Source organism: Nothobranchius furzeri, chromosome 14 (genome assembly GCF_043380555.1).
Source record: "Nothobranchius furzeri strain GRZ-AD chromosome 14, NfurGRZ-RIMD1, whole genome shotgun sequence".
NCBI lineage: Eukaryota > Metazoa > Chordata > Actinopteri > Cyprinodontiformes > Nothobranchiidae > Nothobranchius > Nothobranchius furzeri.
The window spans coordinates 51,629,405-51,652,078 of NC_091754.1; the positions used below are offsets into that span (position 1 = coordinate 51,629,405).

The 22,674-nt window shown below is 40.2% G+C and overlaps 1 protein-coding gene across 2 annotated transcripts in view; it reads left to right on the forward strand.

The window, feature by feature from the left end:
* The window catches only part of LOC107381064 (E3 ubiquitin-protein ligase Midline-1), a 153,920-nt gene extending 140,713 nt beyond the window's left edge, over positions 1-13,207 (forward strand). For both annotated transcript variants that reach the window (XM_054743149.2, XM_015952553.3), the window contains exons 5-10: positions 3,499-3,647; positions 4,940-5,067; positions 7,697-7,840; positions 10,801-10,962; positions 11,043-11,250; positions 11,326-13,207. In XM_054743149.2, the coding sequence (XP_054599124.1) occupies positions 3,499-3,647; positions 4,940-5,067; positions 7,697-7,840; positions 10,801-10,962; positions 11,043-11,250; positions 11,326-11,674 (1,140 nt within the window). In that variant the 3' untranslated portion in view covers positions 11,675-13,207. The remainder of the gene's footprint in view (positions 1-3,498; positions 3,648-4,939; positions 5,068-7,696; positions 7,841-10,800; positions 10,963-11,042; positions 11,251-11,325) is intronic.
* Positions 13,208-22,674: the final 9,467 nt, after the last annotated feature.

Genomic DNA, 22,674 nt, shown 5'->3' on the forward strand with positions numbered 1-22,674 from the left:
GATTTTCTCACAACATTTTGTCTCCATTAGTCCTAGCCAAATAAAACACTGAAAAAATGTACAGGTGCTGGCCAGTAAATTAGAATATCATCAAAAGGTTGAAAATATTTCAGTAATTCCATTCAAAACGTGAAACTTGTACATTATATTCATGCAATGCACACAGACCAATGTATTTCCGATGTTTATTACGTTTAATTTTGATATTTATAGGTGACAACCAATGAAAACATCAAATCTGGTATCTCAGAAAATTAGAATATTCTAAAGGCCAATGAAAAAATGTTTGTTTCTCTAATGTTGGCCAACTGAAAAGAATGAACATGAAAAGAATGTGCATGTATAGCACTCAATACTTAGTCGGGGCTCCTTTTGCCTCAATAACTGCAGTAATGCGGCGTGGCATGGACTCGATCAGTCTGTGGCACTGCTCAGGTGTTATGAGAGCCCAGGTTGCTCTGATAGTCGTCTTCAGCTCCTCTGCATTGTTGGGTCTAGCGTATTGCATCCTCCGCTTCACAATACCCCATAGATTTTCTATGGGGTTAAGGTCAGGCGAGTTTGCTGGCCAATCAAGGACAGGGATACCATGGTCCTTGAACCAGGTGCTGGTGGTTTTGGCACTGTGTGCAGGTGCCAAGTCCTGTTGAAAGGTGAAGTCTGCATCCCCATAAAGTTGGTCAGCAGCAGGAAGCATGAAGTGCTCTAAAACTTCCTGGTAGACGGCTGCATTGACCCTGGACCTCAGGAAACAGAGTGGGCCAACACCGGCAGATGACATGGCACCCCACACCATCACTGACGGTGGAAACTTTACACTGGACCTCATGCAACGTGGATTCTGTGCTTCTCCGCTCTTCCTCCAGACTCTGGGTCCTTGATTTCCAAAGGAAATGCAGAACTTGCTTTCATCAGAAAACATAACTTTGGACCACTCAGCATCAGTCCAGTCCTTTTTGTCCTTGGCCCAGGCGAGACGCTTCTTGCGCTGTTTCTTGTTCAAGAGTGGCTTGACACACGGAATGCGACACCTGAATCCCATGTCTTTCATGAGTCTCCTCGTGGTGGTTCTTGAAGCGCTGACTCCAGCTGCAGTCCACTCTTTGTGGATCTCCCCCACATTTTTGAATGGGTTTGTCGTCACAATTCTCTGCAGGGTGCGGTTATCCCTAGAGCTTGTACACTTTTTTCTACCACATTTTTTCCGTCCCTTCGCCTGTCTGTTAATGTGCTTGGACACAGAGCTCTGCGAACAGCCAGCTTCTTTAGCAATCACCTTTTGTGTCTTGCCCTCCTTGTGCAAGGTGTCAATGATTGTCTTTTGGACAGCTGTTAAGTCAGAAGTCTTCCCCATGATTGTGGTGCCTTCAAAACAAGACTGAGGGACCTTTTAAAGGCCTTTGCAGGTGTTTTGAGTAAATCAGCTGATTAGAGTGGCAGCAGGTGTCTTCTATATTCAGCCTTTTCAGAATATTCTAATTTTTTGAGATACCAAATTTGGAGTTTTCATTAGTTGTCACTTATGAATATCAAATTTAAATGTAATGAACATTGGAAATACATTGGTCTGTGTGCATTGCATGGATATAATGTAAAAGTTTCACGTTTTGAATGGAATTACTGAAATATTTTCAACCTTTTGATGATATTCTAATTTACTGGCCAGCACCTGTACTCCATATGGTATCATTGTTTTCAAACTAAGGTAAACACTTTTTGATTTGGATCATTAGATCCAAAGGTCTAACAATGGTAGCGCCTTTGTTGACCTAAACCTAAAACTACACACAGATGGCAAAGAGTTGAAACATCTGAGATGCAGACCCTTCAACACATACAAAACAGACTGGGTGGGGGCAGTCTGACTGGCCAAAAGTAGATCCCGCGGCATATGTAGGAGGGGTTTGCTTCTACTGTAAGCCCAGATGATTCACTTAAGCTGCGTGTAATGACTTGGAATGCTTCTGAGATTCCATTTCAGCCAGGGAATTTGGGTTTTCAGGTTTTAGAACTTGACCTGAAACAATGTGAAAAAAATAGGATTATACATATTTGTTTTTGCAATCATGAGTCACGATCATGACACAAATGTTCTGTGACACAAACCTTGTATTGGATTTTTAATTCTTTAAAAGCCAAAGTGCTGATGAAATGTCATTTGGCCTCAATCTAACAGCTGACCTAAATCTGCCTTCTGAAGTCTTTGTGCACTGGGAGAGGAAATGAAACTGAGGGGCAAACAAGGGGAGGCCAAACTCCAGATTTCCAAGCGACTGAACTGCTGACAGGCCTAAAATATTTAACATTAGCTTGAAAAAACTAATCAACTTTAACACCAAGTTATAGACACTGACAAAAATGGTTTCCAAGTGCATTAAAATGGGTCGTTGTTCAGTGGACAAAAGTGAGGAAGGTCAGAACAAGTGTGACCCCCATCTCTGTACCTTTTTGGTAAAAAGGATGTGTGTGCTCATGCCCTTTGAAACAATTACCTTTCCCTGACATATATGCAAACCTGATGCTTTGCTGCAACAGTAAAATTCAAAATCAACTATTTTATGTGGTAGTTCATACCCTTCCAGACACCCTTCCCTGTGTGAAAAATCATCCCCAATTTGGGTCATTCCCTACCCTCAGCTCCGACTCTGCTCTCCAATGATCCATATCCTGATAAAGCCTGGGACATTTGTATGGTCTTTAACTGTCTTAAGCCGGGCGGACACTGTGCGACTTTTTCACTCGTAGCACTCATCTTCAGCTCAAACTGTACGACTTCCTCGCAGGGCAGATCTCACGAGTCACGTGCTCACACTGTACGACCCAGTTCTCGGATGCGACCTGACTGCTCACACTGTACGTCTGGTAGCAACACGTCGGCCCTAAAAATATGCTAAAACTAGCAGTTTTTACACAACACGTCAGACTTTTTGGTCTTGCCTGTTGTCCTTCGGGAGTGCTGCAGGAGGACACACAGGGATTTATGGGGGTTGGATGAGGAAAACGAAAGAAGAAGAAAGTAAATCTGTGTTTTGTGATCAGTTTAATTTGACATGAACACGACAAACACGCTTTCTTCATAATCCTTGAGAGTAAAAAAACGTGTAGAAATAAAACGAACAACGTGTGTTATTAGAGAAATAGCGGGCGAGTGGTGTTGATGCAGGATTGCACATGCGCCGTGAGCGGTTCTGATACTTTTTGCGTTGCAGCCGCTCGCAGCGCCGCTTCAACAGTGCGATATCCTCACGAGGGACGAGCAAAATATCAAACACGCCAGAAGTCTGTGCGAGCTCACGATTGCTGATCGGTAGCTGGTCATGTGGTGTTAATCGCCTCTCAAAACCCCCTGTACACTACACGACGCTCGGCGCAAAACTCGCCCCGATCTTGTGGATTCTCGCACGAGTGGAAAATCGGCTCAAAAAAGTGAAAAAGTTGCAGTGTACGCCCGGCTTTACGAAGAGGTCCTCTGAGAATTCCATTTCCCAACATTTCCAGACTCAAAGGCTTCGCAAGCTGGCCCAGCAGATTTCCAACTGCAAGCAGTGCATCGAGAAGTCCTCCGCCCTCATCGTGCAAGCTGATCAGACCCTGAAAGAAACTGATCACGCTCGCTTCCTGCAGACAGCCAAGAGCATCAGTGAGAGGTCAGAGCCTACACTCTACCCACACGCGCCACTACTATTCAGCACAGCACTCTAATGTCTAGCTCAAAGGAAGAAAGTGCACAAACATATGTTGAAAGGCAGTTTGAAAACTTCCTCAAGACAAGCAGAAAGGGAATTCCTGTCCTATTCAACCTAATCTTGTTTCACACACTCCTTCAGTTTTTTGAATAATTGACTTGGCACTTGAAAGCAGAACCTAGTGTACATTATGGGTTTTCTCGGGAGAAAAAGAGACGAGTGATATAAAAAGAAATCATTATCCCTTAGTCCTTCAAACAAAAGCTAAGTTTTAATCAGGATCTAATCCATAGAGCTTCACTCATTAGAACATAGAATCCACAGGGTCTCCTCTCCGTTGGACAGGCTTGCAAGTCCTCAGGTGTCCAGGAGGCATCTTTGACATATGTCCAAACCACCTGATCAAACTCATCTAATGTGGTGGAACCTGTTAAAGGTATTGAATGTGTTCTGCTGCATTTAGCAGCCAGTTTAACGTTTATTCATCATCAAAAATGCATGACTGGAGGTTTGACTGAATTAGGGTGGGAATATGGGTTGGCTGGTCAATCATCTGCTGCTACTTTTTACTACGATTCATATTTCGTATTGTATGTGTTTTATCGTGGTTTAAATGGACTAGTTTGTATTGTTGTTGTGCTTGTTGAAATGTTTTATTCTCTTTTATTGTACAGTGACCTTGAGTTTTTAGAAAGGCGCTTCAAATATAATGCATTATTACAATTTTTATTACTATTATTTGTTGTCATTTAATAGCATGCTAGAGACATTAAAGAATTAAATGTGTTACTTGGGCAAGCTTAAAATAAAAGACTTGGCCATCAGCCAACACCTAAAATGTGACTCAAAAGACCAGATTTTATGGCTTTCATGAGAGACACTATTCCTTGGCCCTTTTGTCATACCTTTGAGTTTACTTGATTTCATCTAATGCACACATTGAGAAATAGAAATGAACAAGATCACATCGTCAACAAAGAAGTTTAGCTGTAAGCTTAAAAGTTCACCCTAATGGAAGTCTTTAGATATAGGGAATGTTTCAGGTGGATTCTGATTCTGGAACTGTTTAGAAGTAAACACTGTGCATCTTTTTTACCACATCACATATGTAAAATGCCAACAACGATCCTGTTCCCTGGAACACTGCATAGGAAAAGTCCATTCAAAAACCTATTTTGAGAAAGGAACACTGCATCTTTTTTGGTACATAAAGAAATGTAATGAAATTTTTTTCTATTTCTTATATTGTCTAGGGTTTCCATGGCAACTGCATCAACCCAGGTGCTTATCCCTGAGATACACCTCACAGACACCTTCGACACTTTTGCCCTGGACTTCACAAGGGAGAAGAAGTTGCTTGAGAATCTGGATTACCTCACTGGTGGGCCTTCATATTTTTTGTAAAGTTTTTGAAATAATTCTGAAATGCAATTTTACATGTCTGCAAAGAATAATTTTGAAACAATAAAGAAACAATATTTTATTAGGTCCAGGTTAAATTCCAAAATGAACCAACGTTTTTTGTTATAGCCTAAAATGTAGAATTCGTTTGAAAACTCTGTCTTTATTTATGGAGTAAATACTTCTTCAGCATTAATTCCCAATGTCCCACTGATGTCCCATTTAAAGGAAACCATCACAGCAAGAATGATCAGAACACGAATGAGGACAATAATAAAAAGGTATTATGTGTAGAGGGTTTTAAAGATCTGTGAAAATGGTTGTCTCATATTCATTCTCTGCGATGCATGAGGACTTTGCTGGAGGGCCTTTTTACCCAGTGAATCAGCCTGAATCACTCCACTATGTGCAGCCGCTCATGACAGATGGCTTGGGAGTGAGAGTAAGTGACAGACACAAAAAGAGATAAGAAGTGGCTTTACACTCATTCTAAATTGAGTCTTTGTATCGTTGTTTCTCTATCACAGCGTATTCACGTCCTACAAGAAGCTTTGTGGGCCAAACTGGGAAGGGGCTTATTTCATTTAGTTTGCTGCAGGGTAAAACTATTTGAGTGTAACAGGCTGAATCTATAGTCTCTGGTTTGAAAATTACTCATATTTTTGCTCCTAAAAAGGTTGTGGAGAATCCTCTTCCTGGTATGTTAATCTATACTGTTTTCAGTCTGGAAACTTTCTTCTTTTCCATGTTGCTTTTAATGTTTGACCTACAACTCGCTGGAAATTCATCTTTGGTTTATTGAATGTGCTGAGTTAAGCCATATGAAGAAGAAGAAGAAGAAAGTATCATTTCTATAGCGCCTCTCAAGATAAAAATCACGAGGCGCATCACAAAAACAAAAAATGTAAAATTATAAAAACGAATTTAGAAAACGGTTAAAAATATATCTAAAATGAGCAAAAAATAGACAATTGTGATTAAAAAAATGTTAAGAAAGAGAGAGAGAGTGAATAGGAAAGAGGGAAATCAGTGGATCCTAAAGAAGGTGGAATAGGTGGGGAGCAGAATAAAGAGAGAGTGGTGAAGAAGGTCATACAAAAGCCAGCATGAACAAGTGAGTCTTCAGTTGCTTTTTAAAGGAGACCACTGAGTCCACTGATCTCAGGCTCAGGGGGAGAGAGTTCCAGATTCTGGGGGCCACAGCAGCAAATGATCTGTCACCTTTGGTCTTTAGCCTGGTGCTGCACAACCAGTAGGCTTTGATCACTGGACCTCAGGGACCTGCTGGGGGTGTAGGGACTAAGAAGATCACCAATGTAAGGCCCTAAAGACCAGAACTAGGATCTTGAAATGAACCCTGAAGTTGACTGGCAGCCAGTGAAGCTGGAGGAGAAGCGGGGTGATGTGGGTGTGTTTGGAGGACTTGGTCAGAAGCCGAGCACAGGCATTCTGAACCACCTGCAGACGGTTCAGGGAGGTTCTGCTCAGACACGTGAAAAGAGAGTTGCAGTAGTCTAAGCATGAGGAGATGAAGGTGTGGAGAACAGTCTCAAGTCCAGAGCGGGGCAGAATGGGACTCAGCTTTGCAATGTTCCTGAGATGGAAGAAGGAAGAGCAAACAAGAGAACTGACATGAGAATCCAGGGTGAGAGCTGGGTCAAAGGTCACGCCAAGATTCCTGTCAGAAGGTTTGGTGAGAGAAGCAAGCTGACCAAGAGAGTCTCTGACTTTGGGAACCAGCTTGTCTGGGGCACAGATGAGGATCTCAGTCTAATCTTCATTCAGCTGTAGAAAGCTCCCAGCCATCCAGGTTTTTATAGAGTCTAAGCAGGTGTGTAACAGCTGCAGCTTAGACATATGGGGCTTAAAGGAGATGTACAGTTGGATGTCATCTGCATAAAGATGGTAGGAGATTCCTTTGAAGGAGCTCAGGATGTGCTGAAGAAGAAGCAGACAGAGGAGGAAGAGCAGGGGCCCCAGCACAGAACCTTGTGGGACACCATGGGTAAGGGAGGTGGTGGAGGACCTAAACTTGGCAACCCAGAAGTTATTTCTTGTACCCATAAGAAGCCACGGCACCTTTTTGTTTTACTTTTATATCAGGTAAAGCAGGCCAGAGGGTAACATTGAGCTAATAATGCTAACAGTAAATAGAAAGCAAATAGTCTGCTCTAAAAATATCTCAAGCTACTATTTCAATCAACTACTACTCAATATTACAGTGAAATTTATGTGTGAAGGGAATAATAAGTCAATCATGGCATTTCACTTCCTTTAATGAGTGATTCAGAACACTAACAGCAATAAAGGAAAACAACCACACTTCCATTACTGCCAGACAAATATTACTGTAATAAGTGTAGTAAGTGCTCCCAACCACAAAACACTCAAGAGTGCTAATATCAGATATGAAAATGTATTCATGCACTTATTAACTTACTTTGTGAGACTCGTATTCGCTTCAAAACGGCAGCGAGAAAGAGTTTTTGCTAATTGCAAAGCCCTAACACCATTTACCAAAATGGACTGCAGTAACCACATTAGACCACAGGATGCCATTGTTACATATAGAATGTTTTATTCATTTTTTTTCCTTCTTTGTTTGACAGCTCCAAGTGCACCGAGCATTCGGGAGGAGTTGTGCACGGCTTCCTACGATACAATCAGTGTCCACTGGACGTCCGATGATGAGTTCTCAGTTTTGTCCTATGAGCTCCAGTATGCCATCTTCACTGGACAGTCCAACATTGCCAGTAAGTCTATAATTGTAGAGGAGAACTCGAATCAGATTGGAGTTATTTGTATTTTCAAGATTTTGGAAACATCGGAATTGTACTCTATTCATAGAGAATGCTGGGCTTTATCTGTATATTTTGGGTTATCTGCTATAGCAAAGCAACAAACATATATATTTTTTATTATGTTGTGTCTCCAGGAACCTCATGGATTTTGGGTAAAAATAAACAATTCTTAACTTGATTGGGGGTGAACGTATACTAACTTACGTTTGATACTAAATCCAGGATGAATCTTAAAAGAATCAAACTCAACAGTAACATTAAACTTGCTACAACTCAGAAATATATATTTTTACAAAAGCAAGGATGTCAATACTATAATCTCCTATAGAGGTTGTAAAAAGACAGCAAAAATGCAACAGAATTTTTTTTACAATTCAGCATTAACAACATGTTAGTAAACATTTTTATTCAGCCATCATTTCAATCATGAGAAAATGTAATTGATTCTGATTGATGACTTATTTTTCTAGTGGCAATCGTTTAGAGAAATAATTTTATAGTTTTTGGTGAGAATCAGCTGCCACTTTGAAAAATGTTATATCCTAGCAGTGTTAACTTCAAGAAGTCTGTAGACCGTCAAAATTAACAGCATGTTGGCATATGCAATGGTGGTAGTATGTTTTAGTAGCCTGGAAAGCCATCCTATATATCTGAATGTATAGTTTGGCCATAGTCCATTGACGGCTCTGTCGTGGGGCGGGATCTACGATTGTGTTTCAAACTATCTTCGCATGCTATAGGAAAAAAAATGACATGATGTCCTCATCGCTACGGGTGTCAGTCAATGGGTTAGTCTGCCACACTCCATCAACAAAGATGCAAATGCATCCTTTATCTGCTTGACTCAAAGAGGAAGCCCAAGAAAATGTCTAAATAGTCCAAAGCTGTTCAAAACAAAGCAAGCCGTCGCCATCTTTGTTTTTGTTTTCCACTCAGTCGCAGTAACATACTTCCCAGTAACAGAATGCTGTGATTGGCCCATCAAAGCATTGGACCACTACGAAGCGGTCGCCATCTTAGTTTTGATCAGTTGCACTAACATCCCGCCCACATGACTGATAGAACGCTGTGATTGGCCCATGTAGCGGCCAAACCAATAGAGCACTGTGACTGGACCGCTACCAATGTCAGTGAACGAGTAGTCCACCATACATCGTCAAAGAAGATGCAAACCAAGCTGTGACTGGCCTGGCACGAGATAGCAAGGGCAGTGGAGGTTCCAGCGGAGTGTGCCCAGACCATCGTTTTGCCTCAGCAAACCGGTGGTCTAGATTCTAAACTAATGTTTTAGTGCTTTTTTATAAGAACCATACGGCTGTAGTTGCCTATACTCAGATTAAAAGTTGTATTTGAGAACACGAATATGTGACATGTTAAAATTTTCATGCAAAAATATTATGATCATGCCAACATGTATTGTAGACAAACTGCGTACAAACTCATAAAGTCTTGGCTAGTTTGTGGATATTGGTTCTACTCTTGTCACACATGATCAAATAAATCTAATCCAATGGGCAAATGGTCTTTTTTCTACACATGCAAACCACACAGGTAATACTGCAGGATTGAGACGCTTTAGGAGAGATGACAGCTAGGGAGCAAATGAGCATTTGAGACACACTTGGCGACGCAATGTCTTGTTGAACATCAACAAGCAAGCAGTATATGCAGAAACACACATTACTCAAGTACACACAAGCTCCTGTAAAGCCTGAGTGCACTTGAGTGAGCAGCAGATACAAGGAAGAGAATGGGGTCGTCACCCAAAGACTTATCTTCAAAAATCTTTTTTACCTGAATCCTTTTTCATTTCTTTTCCTTGTACACTGTCAAATAATTCCCTCATTCTTTTATTCCATCTTCTTTTTTCATTACACTCTTATTACTTCAATACTTAAAGTTAACTGAGAAACTATATTTATCACACAAATGTGGCACTTTATATCTCCTTTGCCATGTCCCAGTCTCTTTGTGTTCATTGAATTAGGTTGATGTTTTATTTTCTTCTAAACACATTTACTAAAGACAACAGTGTTCCTGTCAGTATTTATGTCAAATGCAACACAACTGACCCTAGAGCCAAACAGATGAGACCCTGTACAGCAAGTTCAAGTCATGTGGTTTTAAAACAATGCCAGAAACACAACATACTTAGTTGTTCCATACAAACTTGGTGTTTTTCATTTGTAATGACTAAAAGTGGGAGACCTTTCAATATTTTGTTGCTTTAAGCCAGTTTTAAAAATTATTTATTCTAAAAAAATCTACTCATCTCATTGTAGACATTTCAACTTAAATGTGTACATTTTTAGCATAGTGTTAAAACCCGTCACTGTGCTAGCATTTGCGTGGTTTAAATTGTTTCTTAATTTGTAGCTTTTTTTAAAAACAAATTATTTCTTATTTTTAGGCACTTATTGGTGATTCAACATTTAAGTGACACTTGGAGACTAAAGAGAAATTGTGGGTTCAACTATTTTCAGTTGAAACTTCTGGGTGGCTTGCCCAGAGCAGAGCCTAACTGAGTAAAATCCCTCAGGTAAACAAAGTCCTAACAGGAAGGGTAAATACACACACACTTGCCTTGGGAAGCAGTGTGGAAAAAGCTGAGGTGCCATTAAATAAACACATACCCAAGACACACTCGCAGCAGAAAGCACAGTGCTGGTATGAAGTCAACGAGGTGTGAATTGCTTCCTCTTGAGTCTTTTCTCGCCCTCTTACCTGTTCCCTCTGCCAAAGGCTGACACATTCAGTTTATAACAGTCTCTTGTCACAAAGGTGTACAACCCTTTTCTATTGAACTTTAGAAAAAAATATTGGTCTGTGAGGTAAAACTTCTAAATTTTAACACAATGTTTCCTTTACATACTTCTTTATCTGATTAACAGTTGTCCTATTTTTCTGTCCAGGTCTATGTAAGTCACTGGAAAGTTGGATGATTGTTCCTAACATCAAGCAGAACCACTACACCGTTCACGGTCTGCAAAGCGGCACAAAGTACATCTTTGTTGTAAAGGCCATTAATCAGGCAGGAAGTAGAAGCAGTGAACCAGGGACTCTGAAGACCAACAGTAAGAAAGTCAAGACTGGCATTCACCAAGTGTTTCTGTTGGTAAATTTTTATTTATGAAGTAAACTGTTTTGTAACTAGGTCAGCCATTTAAACTGGACCCCAAATCTGCCCACAAGAAGCTGAAGGTGTCACATGATAATCTCACGGTGGAGCGGGATGAAACCACGTCCAAGAAAGGTCATAGCCAGGATCGGTTCTCCAGCCAGAGCAGCTATGGCGTGGTGGGAAATGTTTATATTGACAGTGGGCGTCACTACTGGGAGGCTCTAATAGGAGGGAGCACATGGTAAGCGTCGAACAGTTCTGGCGGTACTGTGAAAAATGTGTTTAAGCTAACATAAATCTTTTCTCTTCTGATTAGGTACGCGATAGGGATTGCCTACAAATCGGCCCCCAAACACGAATGGATTGGCAAGAACTCAGCCTCTTGGGTTCTGTGCCGTTGCAACAACTCTTGGGTGGTTCGCCACAACAGTAAGGAGATGGCAATCGAGCCCTCGCCCCACCTTCGGCGCATTGGGATCCTGCTCGACTACGATGCCGGATACGTGTCCTTCTACGATGCCATCGGCTCCCAGCATCTTCACACTTTTCATGTCTCATTTCTCCAGCCTGTTTGTCCTGTGTTCAACGTGTGGAACAAGTGTCTGACAATTCTCACTGGACTACCTATCCCTGACCATCTAGAGGGACTGGAACCAAGCAACTGAAAGCAACATATTTTATTATGTTCTAAAATTTATCCACCATAAGTCATTGTCAAAAAGCTGCACTAGGAAAGGGTCTCTAAATAGTTCCTTTTGATTTGATGAAGGTCAGAAGTGTTGCTCATTCTCTTCTTCCACACATTAAATTCCACTAGTATAGATTTGCTCTTAGAGGAAGTAACAAAACAATAAAAACAAACCGTTTCCTCTCTGATCAGATCAGCATTCAGCTTTTCCTATTGGTTTTCCTCCACAGAAGCCATAGCAGACAGGCTTTTGTAAGAGAAATGAGTATTTGAGCTTCCCAAAACAAGAAGCAATGGGTTAGATATACCTTGTACAATGCACAATGGGTCACAAATAGAATTCGAGAAATAATTGCGAAGCTGAAACAAGCCACAACTCAATGTAATTTTTTTACACATAACTTTCTCTGAAACAGCACTTTGAAAATAAAAACAAGGCATTCACACATTGCTTTTAATCAGCCATGGCTGAAGAAGAAACCTGACTAACAGGTGCAAATTTTGTAAAGTTGTTGCCCCTTGATGTCCCTGTTAATCTTTCCCCAGTTCAATGAAATGGAAAAACCAAAGTAGCCGTGGCTGCTTGTTGAGATAAACTTAATTCTATGATAAAAGACTTGTTTATTTTTTTAAAATGATGGAAAGGATTATGGTAATATAAAATGCAGGTTTCCCTTAAACCTTGTTTTTTGCACATTGTTTACACTTTATTCATGGTTTTGTAGCCTGAAAGATCTAACTTTTGTGCAATTTACATGCATTCTTACTGGGAAATTAGTTGTCTTTTTTGACGTAATGTGATAATTATAATTTTCTTTTTTTTTTTGTGATCATAGGTTTAAGGAGTGTATAATAAGTGAGTTGTCTTACAGCAGTAGCCCTGAGGTGATACCGAAAGGCTAAAGGAGGTGTTTTTTTCCTAACATTTTGGCAAAAAATTTTTTTTTCAAAACTTTATATTCAGTTTTTCTTCTTAGATTTAAATTTTCAATCAATACATGTACATTTACAGTTGTGAAAATCATTTTTCACTTCTACGATACTATATGGCCAGGCACTCTGGGCTCATTTTAGACTTGTTACACCACAGTGAAGTCAATAAAATGCACATGATTCTTTTCTAATCTTGATTATAATTTTGTTGATTTTTCATACATAAAGGGACAAAAAAATAACCTCTGGTGTATTATGTAGTAATGTCTAAAATGCCATTTTTCTATGTACATAGAACATTTTCCCATAAATTCAGATGTGTTGGTTTATTTGCACAAAGAACAAACAAGATGTTTAACTCTCTTTTCTTTGGCAGCCCATTGAATACATTGTATTTCATTGTATCGGACACAAGTATATAGTACTTAATTTAATTTTTCCGCTATAACTTTATGACCACGGTGTTTCATGTTCAGTCTCTGTGGACATTTCTATGGAAAACAAGATAGAAGTGCTTGGAACAATGTTGGAGATAAATCTATGAGATTGTAGAAAATAAATATTGTTTCTTATTGGATTATGGTTGGTTTTCTTTTGTATGTCTTTAAGATCATAAGATAATGTGCAGTTAGCTTGGACCTCAGTGCACAGAGCTCATTTGGCTTTGAACGCCGGTTGTTTGTTGCTAAAATAAATTAAAGATAAGTTGAGTTGGCATAAAATTCAGTTTTCAAATGGAGATTTCACTTATTGACAGCTTTCGAAACGTGGAAAATATATTGACCAGTAAGATCAAAGGTCTGTTTCCGGATTCTCTGGTGAAGAGAATTCATGTTCCCATCAGCTACAGCCAGTGGTTCAGGTCGTGAAGCAGCAAAGCAGCCTAAGATCATTATATCATGATCATGCTTTACTGCTGGTATGCTGTTTGTTTCTTTTTTTTTTCTTTTTGGAAAAGAAAGTTAGTTTAGCTAGTTAGCGCTAGTTTTACACCAGAAGCAACAGGACACCCACTTTCCAAAATGTTGCCTTAGATGTTGATTTGGGTTCTTTTGTTTTTGAATTTCTTTCGAAAGAGGAACGGTGTGTTAGAACAGATAGAGGTATTTCAGTCTTTTATTTAGAAAAAGGATGTATTTGTGTCTTCTTCGACGGTGTATGGTGGACTGCCCCACTGGCTAACATTTGTAGCGGTGAGTATGTCATGTTGTTCATTGCTCTGACTGGTCCTAGCACTGTCCAGTAGCGTCTGGAGGCCATTTGATAGACAACCGTAGATTCTGCCGCATGACTGAAATCTGTCTATGGGTTGTGGCCACACCATATATCCACATATATAGGATGGTTTGTCATGCTAACATTGTGTTTCTTTTTGAGATCTTTTAACCTACTTTATGATGTATGACAGAGTCTACTGAAGATATTTCTTAATTCTACAGCTCTGGTAATAATCAGATCTGGGTGTAACTAATGAAACCAAAAGCACCTTCCCAAATGATGTGGCTAATCACAGTTAATTTATATACATACAATTTTACACCAGATCAAGTTGGTTTGGGTGACTGCATTACATCAATGAATGGATGAATCATTTTAAAACTGCTTTTTGTATCTTTCAGGGTACTTTTGTATGATTGATCTAAAACAGTGGTACTCAATAGGTGGTCCAGGTCCGGACTGTGAGCCCCCTCTTTGTGGCCCATAGACCACCAGCACCCCTCACCCCCACCTCCGGACTGGACCTTTTTATACAGGGGTACTGCGATAGGGAGCCTAAGTCACGCCCATCTACTTCAGGACCATGGGTCCCCAGAGGAACGAAAAAAATTATTGCAAGTCAATGAGACTAAAAACGTTATTTTCTAATTCCACTTGTTATGTGCCATGGATTTCACATATGATGTCCATGATTTTTAAAGACACATTTTGATACAAAGAACGCACTTATTTTCGAATGGGGGAACATTATTTTGGGTTTGTGAAAAAATAAGTCCAGGACTAAAAATGCGCATCACCAAAGCGACGTCTTCAAACCAGACACAGAGAAAAACAGATGGAAAATGGCTGTAAGTTCAGCAAACTTCAAATTCTTCTTTCAGGAGGAAAGAACCACCAAAAATCTGGCCATGTGGTAAGGAGCAACCAAGCTAAAGGAGAGGAGATTCTGTGGTGACTTCATACATGCAGCGTACTGACGTCTGATTTATGGTGATGCTAGTTCAGAACTTTTGATGAAGCTGAAAAATCTCTAAGTATGTGACTGGCATGGTTGAAACACACATCATTACATTTCATTTAAGTACAAAATATGTGCAATCCAGGGCATAAGGCAAAGCGTGTTAGAAAATAGTTTTTTCGTCTCCGTTGACTTGCATTCATTTTTTTGTTCTTCCGGGGACCCATGGGCCGACAGGAAAAGGGAGGATACTTAAGATTCCTTTTACTCTAACAGCACCGCACCACCACCAGTCCCTGGCCCTCAACATAATTGGGAATTTTTTAATGTGACCCTCGGCCACTTATATTTAAGTACCCTTGATCTAAAACATTTAAGTAAAGAAGAAAGATGTTTTTCTTAATAATTTTTCGCAGGTTTTACAAATGATTTAGTGGTTTGAGTAGACCAAAAATGTGGCAATATAGACAAATTCAAGATGGCCATCCACAGTAGGTACATGGATTAAATAGAGCAGCAATAAAGAAAATAACCGTACTGACAGAAACGGACGTTGTTAGGCACTAGAGATAAAGCATCCACATTACTTAACATATTATTAAGCAGATCGTGGCTTTTATGTTGAAAGGCAGGACCGCTGTGTGTTTTGCCCACAAAGGAAAACCAGGTATGTTTGCTGGATAGATTCTTCGTGACTTTGACCTTTCAAATCTCACAAGAATTCGGCTCCTCCGCAAGCCAACCCCAAGATGACATGGAATAATAATTGCTCTGCTGCACTTCAGGTAACCCTCAAGATCCGCCTTTATGTTTGTCGTTGCATATAGATAGAATCGCCCGCCTCTAAATTTTCTTTTCTTCAAATACAGTTACACTCGCTGGCAGAGCCGCTTGTATTCATATACAAGGTTTCGTGTGACATTTCAAACAATCAATACTCTAACCTAACGTATCTTGGGCTTTTGCTGCTCAGCTGAAATGTCCCACTAAGGCAGACGAGCAACCGTTTTATTAACCTTTTTTTTCCTCCGAGGAAGGATTTGCTGAGATTGGATTGTTTGGCACACCCTTGGCTACTGCATAGTTGTAGCTTTATTCACATGACAACTACTATGATTGTTCTGGAACTTAAACAGCCAAGGCCTTAAATAATTTTTTTTACTCCTTGCCTGAAAGGCACCTTCACTTTTGTTTAGCAAGACACAGATACAGTGACTCAGTTTTTCCTCATGGGAAATGGGACCGCAGACCGTCCTTCAAAGGACCACTTCACCCTCCTTTAGGCAAACACTGTCCCACTTTTGTACAAGCATCAAGCCAGAGCTGGTTTAGAGTGTTGCTGTTTGTGCTGCTACCACTGCAGCTGTGCTTGTCTGGGCAGTCTGGAGGCTTTTAGCTTTCAAAATGCAGCTATGCCACATAATAGAGAGAGACTCCAAAATGACACAACCTATATGCCACTAGGAAGGCTAGGTCTGCTTTTTTTTAGGTTCAGCCAGTCTGAGTAGCTGAATTTTGCTTTCAAGAGTTTTTGCAATTAGAGGAAATGAGCCGTCACCACTATTTCAGACAAGGAGATGAGCATTAGTGCCAACTCTTTTGATCAATAATGCTTGGTTTTATAAAGAATAACACAGATAGATTGACAAATAATAAATTTTCATCAAATGTGCTTTCAAAACGCTTTGAGTGAGGGCAATTATTCTGCAAAACACAATAAAGTGCACCAAACACCAATTATTCTGCAGTAAAGTCATGCATTTTAGAGCAAAACTGAGTTCAAGCCACTCCTCTAAATGTCCAGCAGATGTCACTATCAGGATTTGGAATAACATGCACACAAGCACCTAGAAATGGCTGATTTATTGACATTAAATGGCATCAGGAGGACTCTTTAGATTTTCTGGGTCACATATCAGTAAATGTTCAGGGTAAATCTCCAGGAAATGAAGGCACATCTGCATAATGCCTTTTGATGTGATGAAACCGTGTCTCTGCATGTGTGTATCAGTTCATGCATCAAATAAAAGAGGTGTTCTCTTCAACACAAATCCATCCATTTGTAGTCTATAAGCATCTATGCTTGTTGGAGGAACAGATTTCATATGCAGAAACGACTCTAGACGGCTTTTGCAGATCAAAAATCAGCCACATCTATTCATTGGACTTCATACATCTTTCCCATACCTATCAATTTAAACTTTATTGTACCTAAATGTGAAAATCAATGAATGATATGCATGTCTCTATGTCATCTATCCTTCAGCTCACTGATTCTCATAATCTTTGACTATAATCTTCCAGGTTTCTGCATTTCTTATCAAAGAGCTGGGTGGACATTCTAGTAGAGAAGAGAAAATGCATTTGAACATGATTTAAGGAAAGTCATCATATCTCAGTCTTCTTTTGAAATTGCAATCAATAAACAATCAGGACTTTATTTCTTTTTTTATTTCTAAAGAATTCCAGTATTCAGAGTCGATGCCTTTGTGTATCTTTTCTAAATCAAGTAGCTCTGACATCAAATGATCAAAAAAGAAAAAAACAAGCTGGACAGGGAATTATCAAGTATTTTTGGGACATTATCGGAGAAAGTGTTGCCAAGAAACAAAGTAGTCAGATGTGGACTAACGATATAGCTGCCAAAACCAAACATATTCATGTCTGTTTAGCTTAAAATCCAAGGAGAATGTTTGAATTCTCATAAACGGACAAACTAACCAGATGTTATCGCCTGTGAGTAATATAGCGAGCTAAATTAAAGGAATTAAATGCTCAGAAGGCATTTAAGATACTTAGATTCTCATACTGCCAAATTGGCAACTGGTTAATCTGAAATACCCTTTAAACACTAAAAAGATCAGCACTGCAGGTCCTGTGCTAATTGCAAATATTAATGAAAAGACATTGTAAGAAGTTTCCACCTACTGAGACTTCCTCATTGGAAATTGGATTGAGAGGTGAGATCAATTTTTTTTTTCTGAATTGAGGCAATAGAAACAGATTCAAGCTGCAGTCACACTGGTACCATCCTCTAAAGTATGAGGTTTCTAGGATAGCAGACAACGTGTGTTTTCTGGGACAACTGGTGTCCTAAAGGACATCCTTCTACAACAAAAACTATGCCATTGAAAACAAAAGTTCAAACTCTTCAGATGTATGGTCTTTGGTGGTCTCTGCTCTCTTTATTTTGGGGGGGGGGGGGATTGTTGTATTATTACAGTAAAAAATAAAAGTTATGTCTTGGGATGAATTCCATTTTCTAAAGTTACCCAAATCGAAATAAATTCATTCAAGGTTGGGAGACAAATGTAATGGGTCCAGGAGGGAAGTCCAGACAACCGTATTTCCAGGCACACTCTCCAGAACCTCCTAGAGGTTCCCAATACGTACTTGGGCGAAATAGAATAAGTAACCCCACTCACCTCTAAGTGGGGAATATCCAGAAAACTTCCAAAGGAAAGAGCCTAGTCAAATGTCCTAACCAAGTCTTATTACCAACCTGCTGGCACCAGCAAGATTTGGCATGCACACTTCTCATTCAAGACCAGTGAGGTCATATTTGTTACTCGAACTGCTCTGTACAATTATTTGAGCTGTTGGTTCATTTCAAAATATTTGAACAGGGTCCAAACATGCTAAGAAAGAGTTTTCCATTGGAATTTGGCTTAATGCAGGGTTTGAATTATGGGGAGCTAGGGGGAGCTTGGCTCCCCTGAAAGGTAGATGGGCCTCCCCAGAAGTCCTCAACTGACACACTCAGGAGAAGCCCAAAAATAATATTGTTTCAACCTACAGTATATCACATTATATGCATGGCATAATAATGGAGGTGTTTCGATGGATATGTGCTCTTGACTCAAAGAAAAGCTTAAGTGTAAATAGTCCAATGTTGATGCCAAAGCCGTTTCAAAGGAGCCATCGCCATCTTAGTTGTTGTGCTCAGTCGCATTATCCCCTGCCTACCAAACCGATAAAGCTCTGTTATTGTAAACCATCAGACTAGTCTGGCCTGCTGAAGCTTCTATGGAGCGTGGCTAGACCGACATGCAAAGCTAAAAAAATTTTCTTTGGCAACTGTCTGTCTAGATTTCTATGCTAGAGGAAGCTAGTTTTAGCTCCAAAACGAGAATCTCAGTCTGGTTCTAGTTTCCAATCGGAATATGGCGTTCTTGAGCCTGCAAGGCTCCAACGAAAACTCCCCCCTCAGAAGATATGTGGAATGTGCCGTCGCTATGGCAACTCAACTCTGTCTCCTTTCCCGGCCTGGGCGGGACTGCGGGAAGGCCGCTGAAGCGTCCAGGGTCACTGTAACCCTCCAACCCTCAATGCTCCCCCCCCATCCACACTGAGGTGACATGCTCTGCTTCATCGTGGCTGCAGGAACTGAAATTGGGATAGTCCCAACCCACCACCCCACCAAGTGGACACTTATGTTGTGTTGTCTGAAGTCTGATGCATATCTGTATGAGGTGTTTTTTTGCAGAGCAAAGCTGCCCTCCTGGTGGGAGGGTAGCTCTGAAGTGTCTTTTTTTCCCTCCACCTGAACCAATCCTCATGTTACCCTCTTATCTCTATTAAGGTAATGCAACTCAGGGTGGCGAATGACCACAGTCACCAATTCTTGTCATGTGTCTTGCCCATGTATGTCTGATCTCTGAATTGTGTGTACTGAAACTCTAATTTCCCTCTGGGATTAATAAAGTATCTTTGATTGATTGATTGATTGATTGATAATGAACCAAATCCATTCACCATAAGTGAGTGTTGGAACATACAGTAGATGAACAGGCTTTGCCTCTCAGCTCAGTTGACTATACAAATGCCCTTATTACTGCAGATGTGGCATCGATCCGTCAGTCCATTTCCTGCTTAATCTTGTAATCAATTACTCATGAACAAGATACTAAGACACTTGAACTCCTCTGACAGTAGATAAGACTAACTCCCAATCCTGATGGATTATCCTTCACCAACCAATCCCACAAACTGCAAATCACTACTACTGACCCTAACCCAAACCATATTCTTGGACAATCACTTGTTTTTGTTATTTATATGCTAACTGACGCGTGCATGATGCTTTGTTGCGTAAAGGTAGCTAAACCCATGCTAACTGAGTCCTTACAGGAGTCAAACTGGGATGGCCAGAGGCCTTCTCGAGCTGTTTTTAACAAGGGATTTAGGTGTTTGATGAAGTGAAGCTTATGTAGACATTTCTACAACAATAAGCAGGAATTCCATTTGATTGGTCAGCAGTTAGGGAAGCTGGAATACTGGTTTCTCTTGTTCTGGTATGAAATGTTGCAAAACAACCACCAAGTCCAACGCTCACTTTTTACACCTATAAGCTTTGGTTTACTTCAAAGACCACCACCTCCTGCCCAGACAGCAGGTATGAGGGTTATTAGTGAATATCATGTCCAGCTCAGCAGCTTATCTGAACTCCCCCGGCCAAATCAAATCCCTCTCCCTAAAGCTGCTGCTCAATCTTGCAATTTTTTGGGGGATCTTGTTTCTTCATTTCTGTTATAACGCATTTGATCTTAAATCAGAAACCTTCCATGTTTGCTCTTGCTTCCATTCTAATCTATGCTGGCTGAGGTGCCAATGGCCATTGGATACTATAAATTCCTGACTCAAATTTTTTTTAAAGTAAAAGTACATAATAAGGTCTTAAAGTTCCATATTCTATGATTGAATCACCTTGTTGTGTCTATTTCTTTGTTTCGTTCTCCCTAAAACGATCAGTCTTTCTCAGACTCTCGTCTCTTTTCTGGGTTTTCTTTTTAAAACTTTTCCCCAATCACTTACTCAGTCCCTCTTCAATAGATTTGCAATTTCATCCAGACAGCCAGTAAAGAATCCAATTAGTTTGCTATCCTCAATCATAACATCTTCACTCGGGTTGAAACAAACTTGGACAGACATGCTTTTACCACCTCGCCACCTAATTAAGAGACAATAATTTATTGCATTCCAAATGGGGAAAGGGCTTTTGTGCTCTCAATTAATTGGGAAAATATATAAGAGCGACAAGAGAAGGGAGCAACCAAGCAACAAGAAGAGATAAAGACATGAAATAAAAGGTACACTAGCGGGTGTTAGCTATCTGTTTGAGCCCATGCTGAGACAGACCAATTTCTCTCCTGAGTAACAAGAGTCAGACTTTTTGATTTTAAGAAGTACTGGTTTGTGAAGGTTGTCTGAGGACATATTTGGTTCAGCAGTTTTAGAATTTTGGAGCAGCACGACTAAGGATGACATGAACCAGAAATAAACTAAATCTGAACTTTTTCATGACACACATCTTGGTGCAGCTTTGTAGTAAGGTTTTGACAATTAAAGGAGCAATATGTAAGAATTCTGCTGTGAAATAATTTGGATCAGCCTGTACTGTGTTTTTCCATTTAATTTTGAGTGTGACTCTAAAACCAGACCTCCATGGGTTGATGAATTTGATTTCCATTGATAAATATTTTGTTCTTGACATAGTTGATTATGCTGACAAAAAAACCCACACAAAAATCCAGTAATTCCCATCTAGGATGTCGTAGTTTTGAGCAGTGTATGTTGTGGCCAAAAAAAGGGCTTAGTTCAATACTTTGGACCATCCAGTTGTCTGTCTCACCAAACGACTACACGTCTGCATTTACCTGGGTCGCCTATCATTACGTGCTTGTGTATTTTCTAACAAAACGCCACAAGAGCAAACTGCTTACTTAGAGGAGGCAGTTTTGGCCCCCAAGCTATGGAATGGTCTTCCACTCGAGGTCCGACAAGAACCCTCACTGCCGGTTTTTAAGAGTCAGGTGAAGACTTACGTTTATTCAGTGATCTTGCCTCAGCATGTTAGCTAGCCATATTTTTAGATCATTTAGCTAATTTTATTCCAGTTTTATTTAACTTATTTGATCTTGTTTTTATTATCATTCATTGCTCTTATCTCCTGTTTTCATCTGTTCTTATTTGTTTTTATGTCTATATTTGTTGACCATTGTGCGGGTCAGTGATGCTTTTAATATGTGTACAGCACTTTGGCTTGCCTTATGGCAGTTGGTAGCTGCTATATTAATAAAGTTGATGATGATCATGATGATGATGATGTGAGAGGTTCTCCGCACAATAATATCAGGGAAGGAGAAACAGCCGGCTGCTATCACTTCAATTTTAGGATAAACTACCAGTCCCAAAAAGAAAAACATCATTTGAAGTCACTGACAGCAAAAGGCGTCAGGACCTAGAAAACAGGGACTAGTGTTTAGCACTCTCTCTAGTTTGCACTGGCAATGTTGGTTCCCGTTCCAGTGGATGCAGCCTAGGGATTATACATGATGGGGGGATGTCCGTGGACCATGTTTGCATTTCAAAGCTACCCAAAAAATACATTTGATTTGTTTTTCTTCTACTCAGTTTGACGTGACCTTTGTACTGCTGGTGCCCTCTTTTGATGGAAGACATGGGTACTGCAGTACAAAGAGTCTCAAAAGTCTCCACCAGCTGGTCTGCTGAGGGGACAAACAGACTATTAGAAAAGTCAGGGTGCAAAAATGTTTGCAGAATATGGAAGCGGCCTCCGCATGTATGAACAACTATGCTTAGAAATCATTGGTCACCTTTGGATTCCTGCAGGTCATTCTTATGAAGACATCTGATAAAACTTTTGCTAGCAACTTTTCTACACTATACAAGGTTGGATATGTTTTCTTCTGGTCAGTGGGGTTGGTTTGTTGATGTTGTTACCATGGTGATATGTGAAACCCAGCTCCAGAGTGCTCAAAGAGGTTGCATTTAATGATATGGGGGCTTCAGACGAGTGCTGTCTTACTGCACTTCCAGTCTTTCTAACCCTGAATATAGGAACTGGC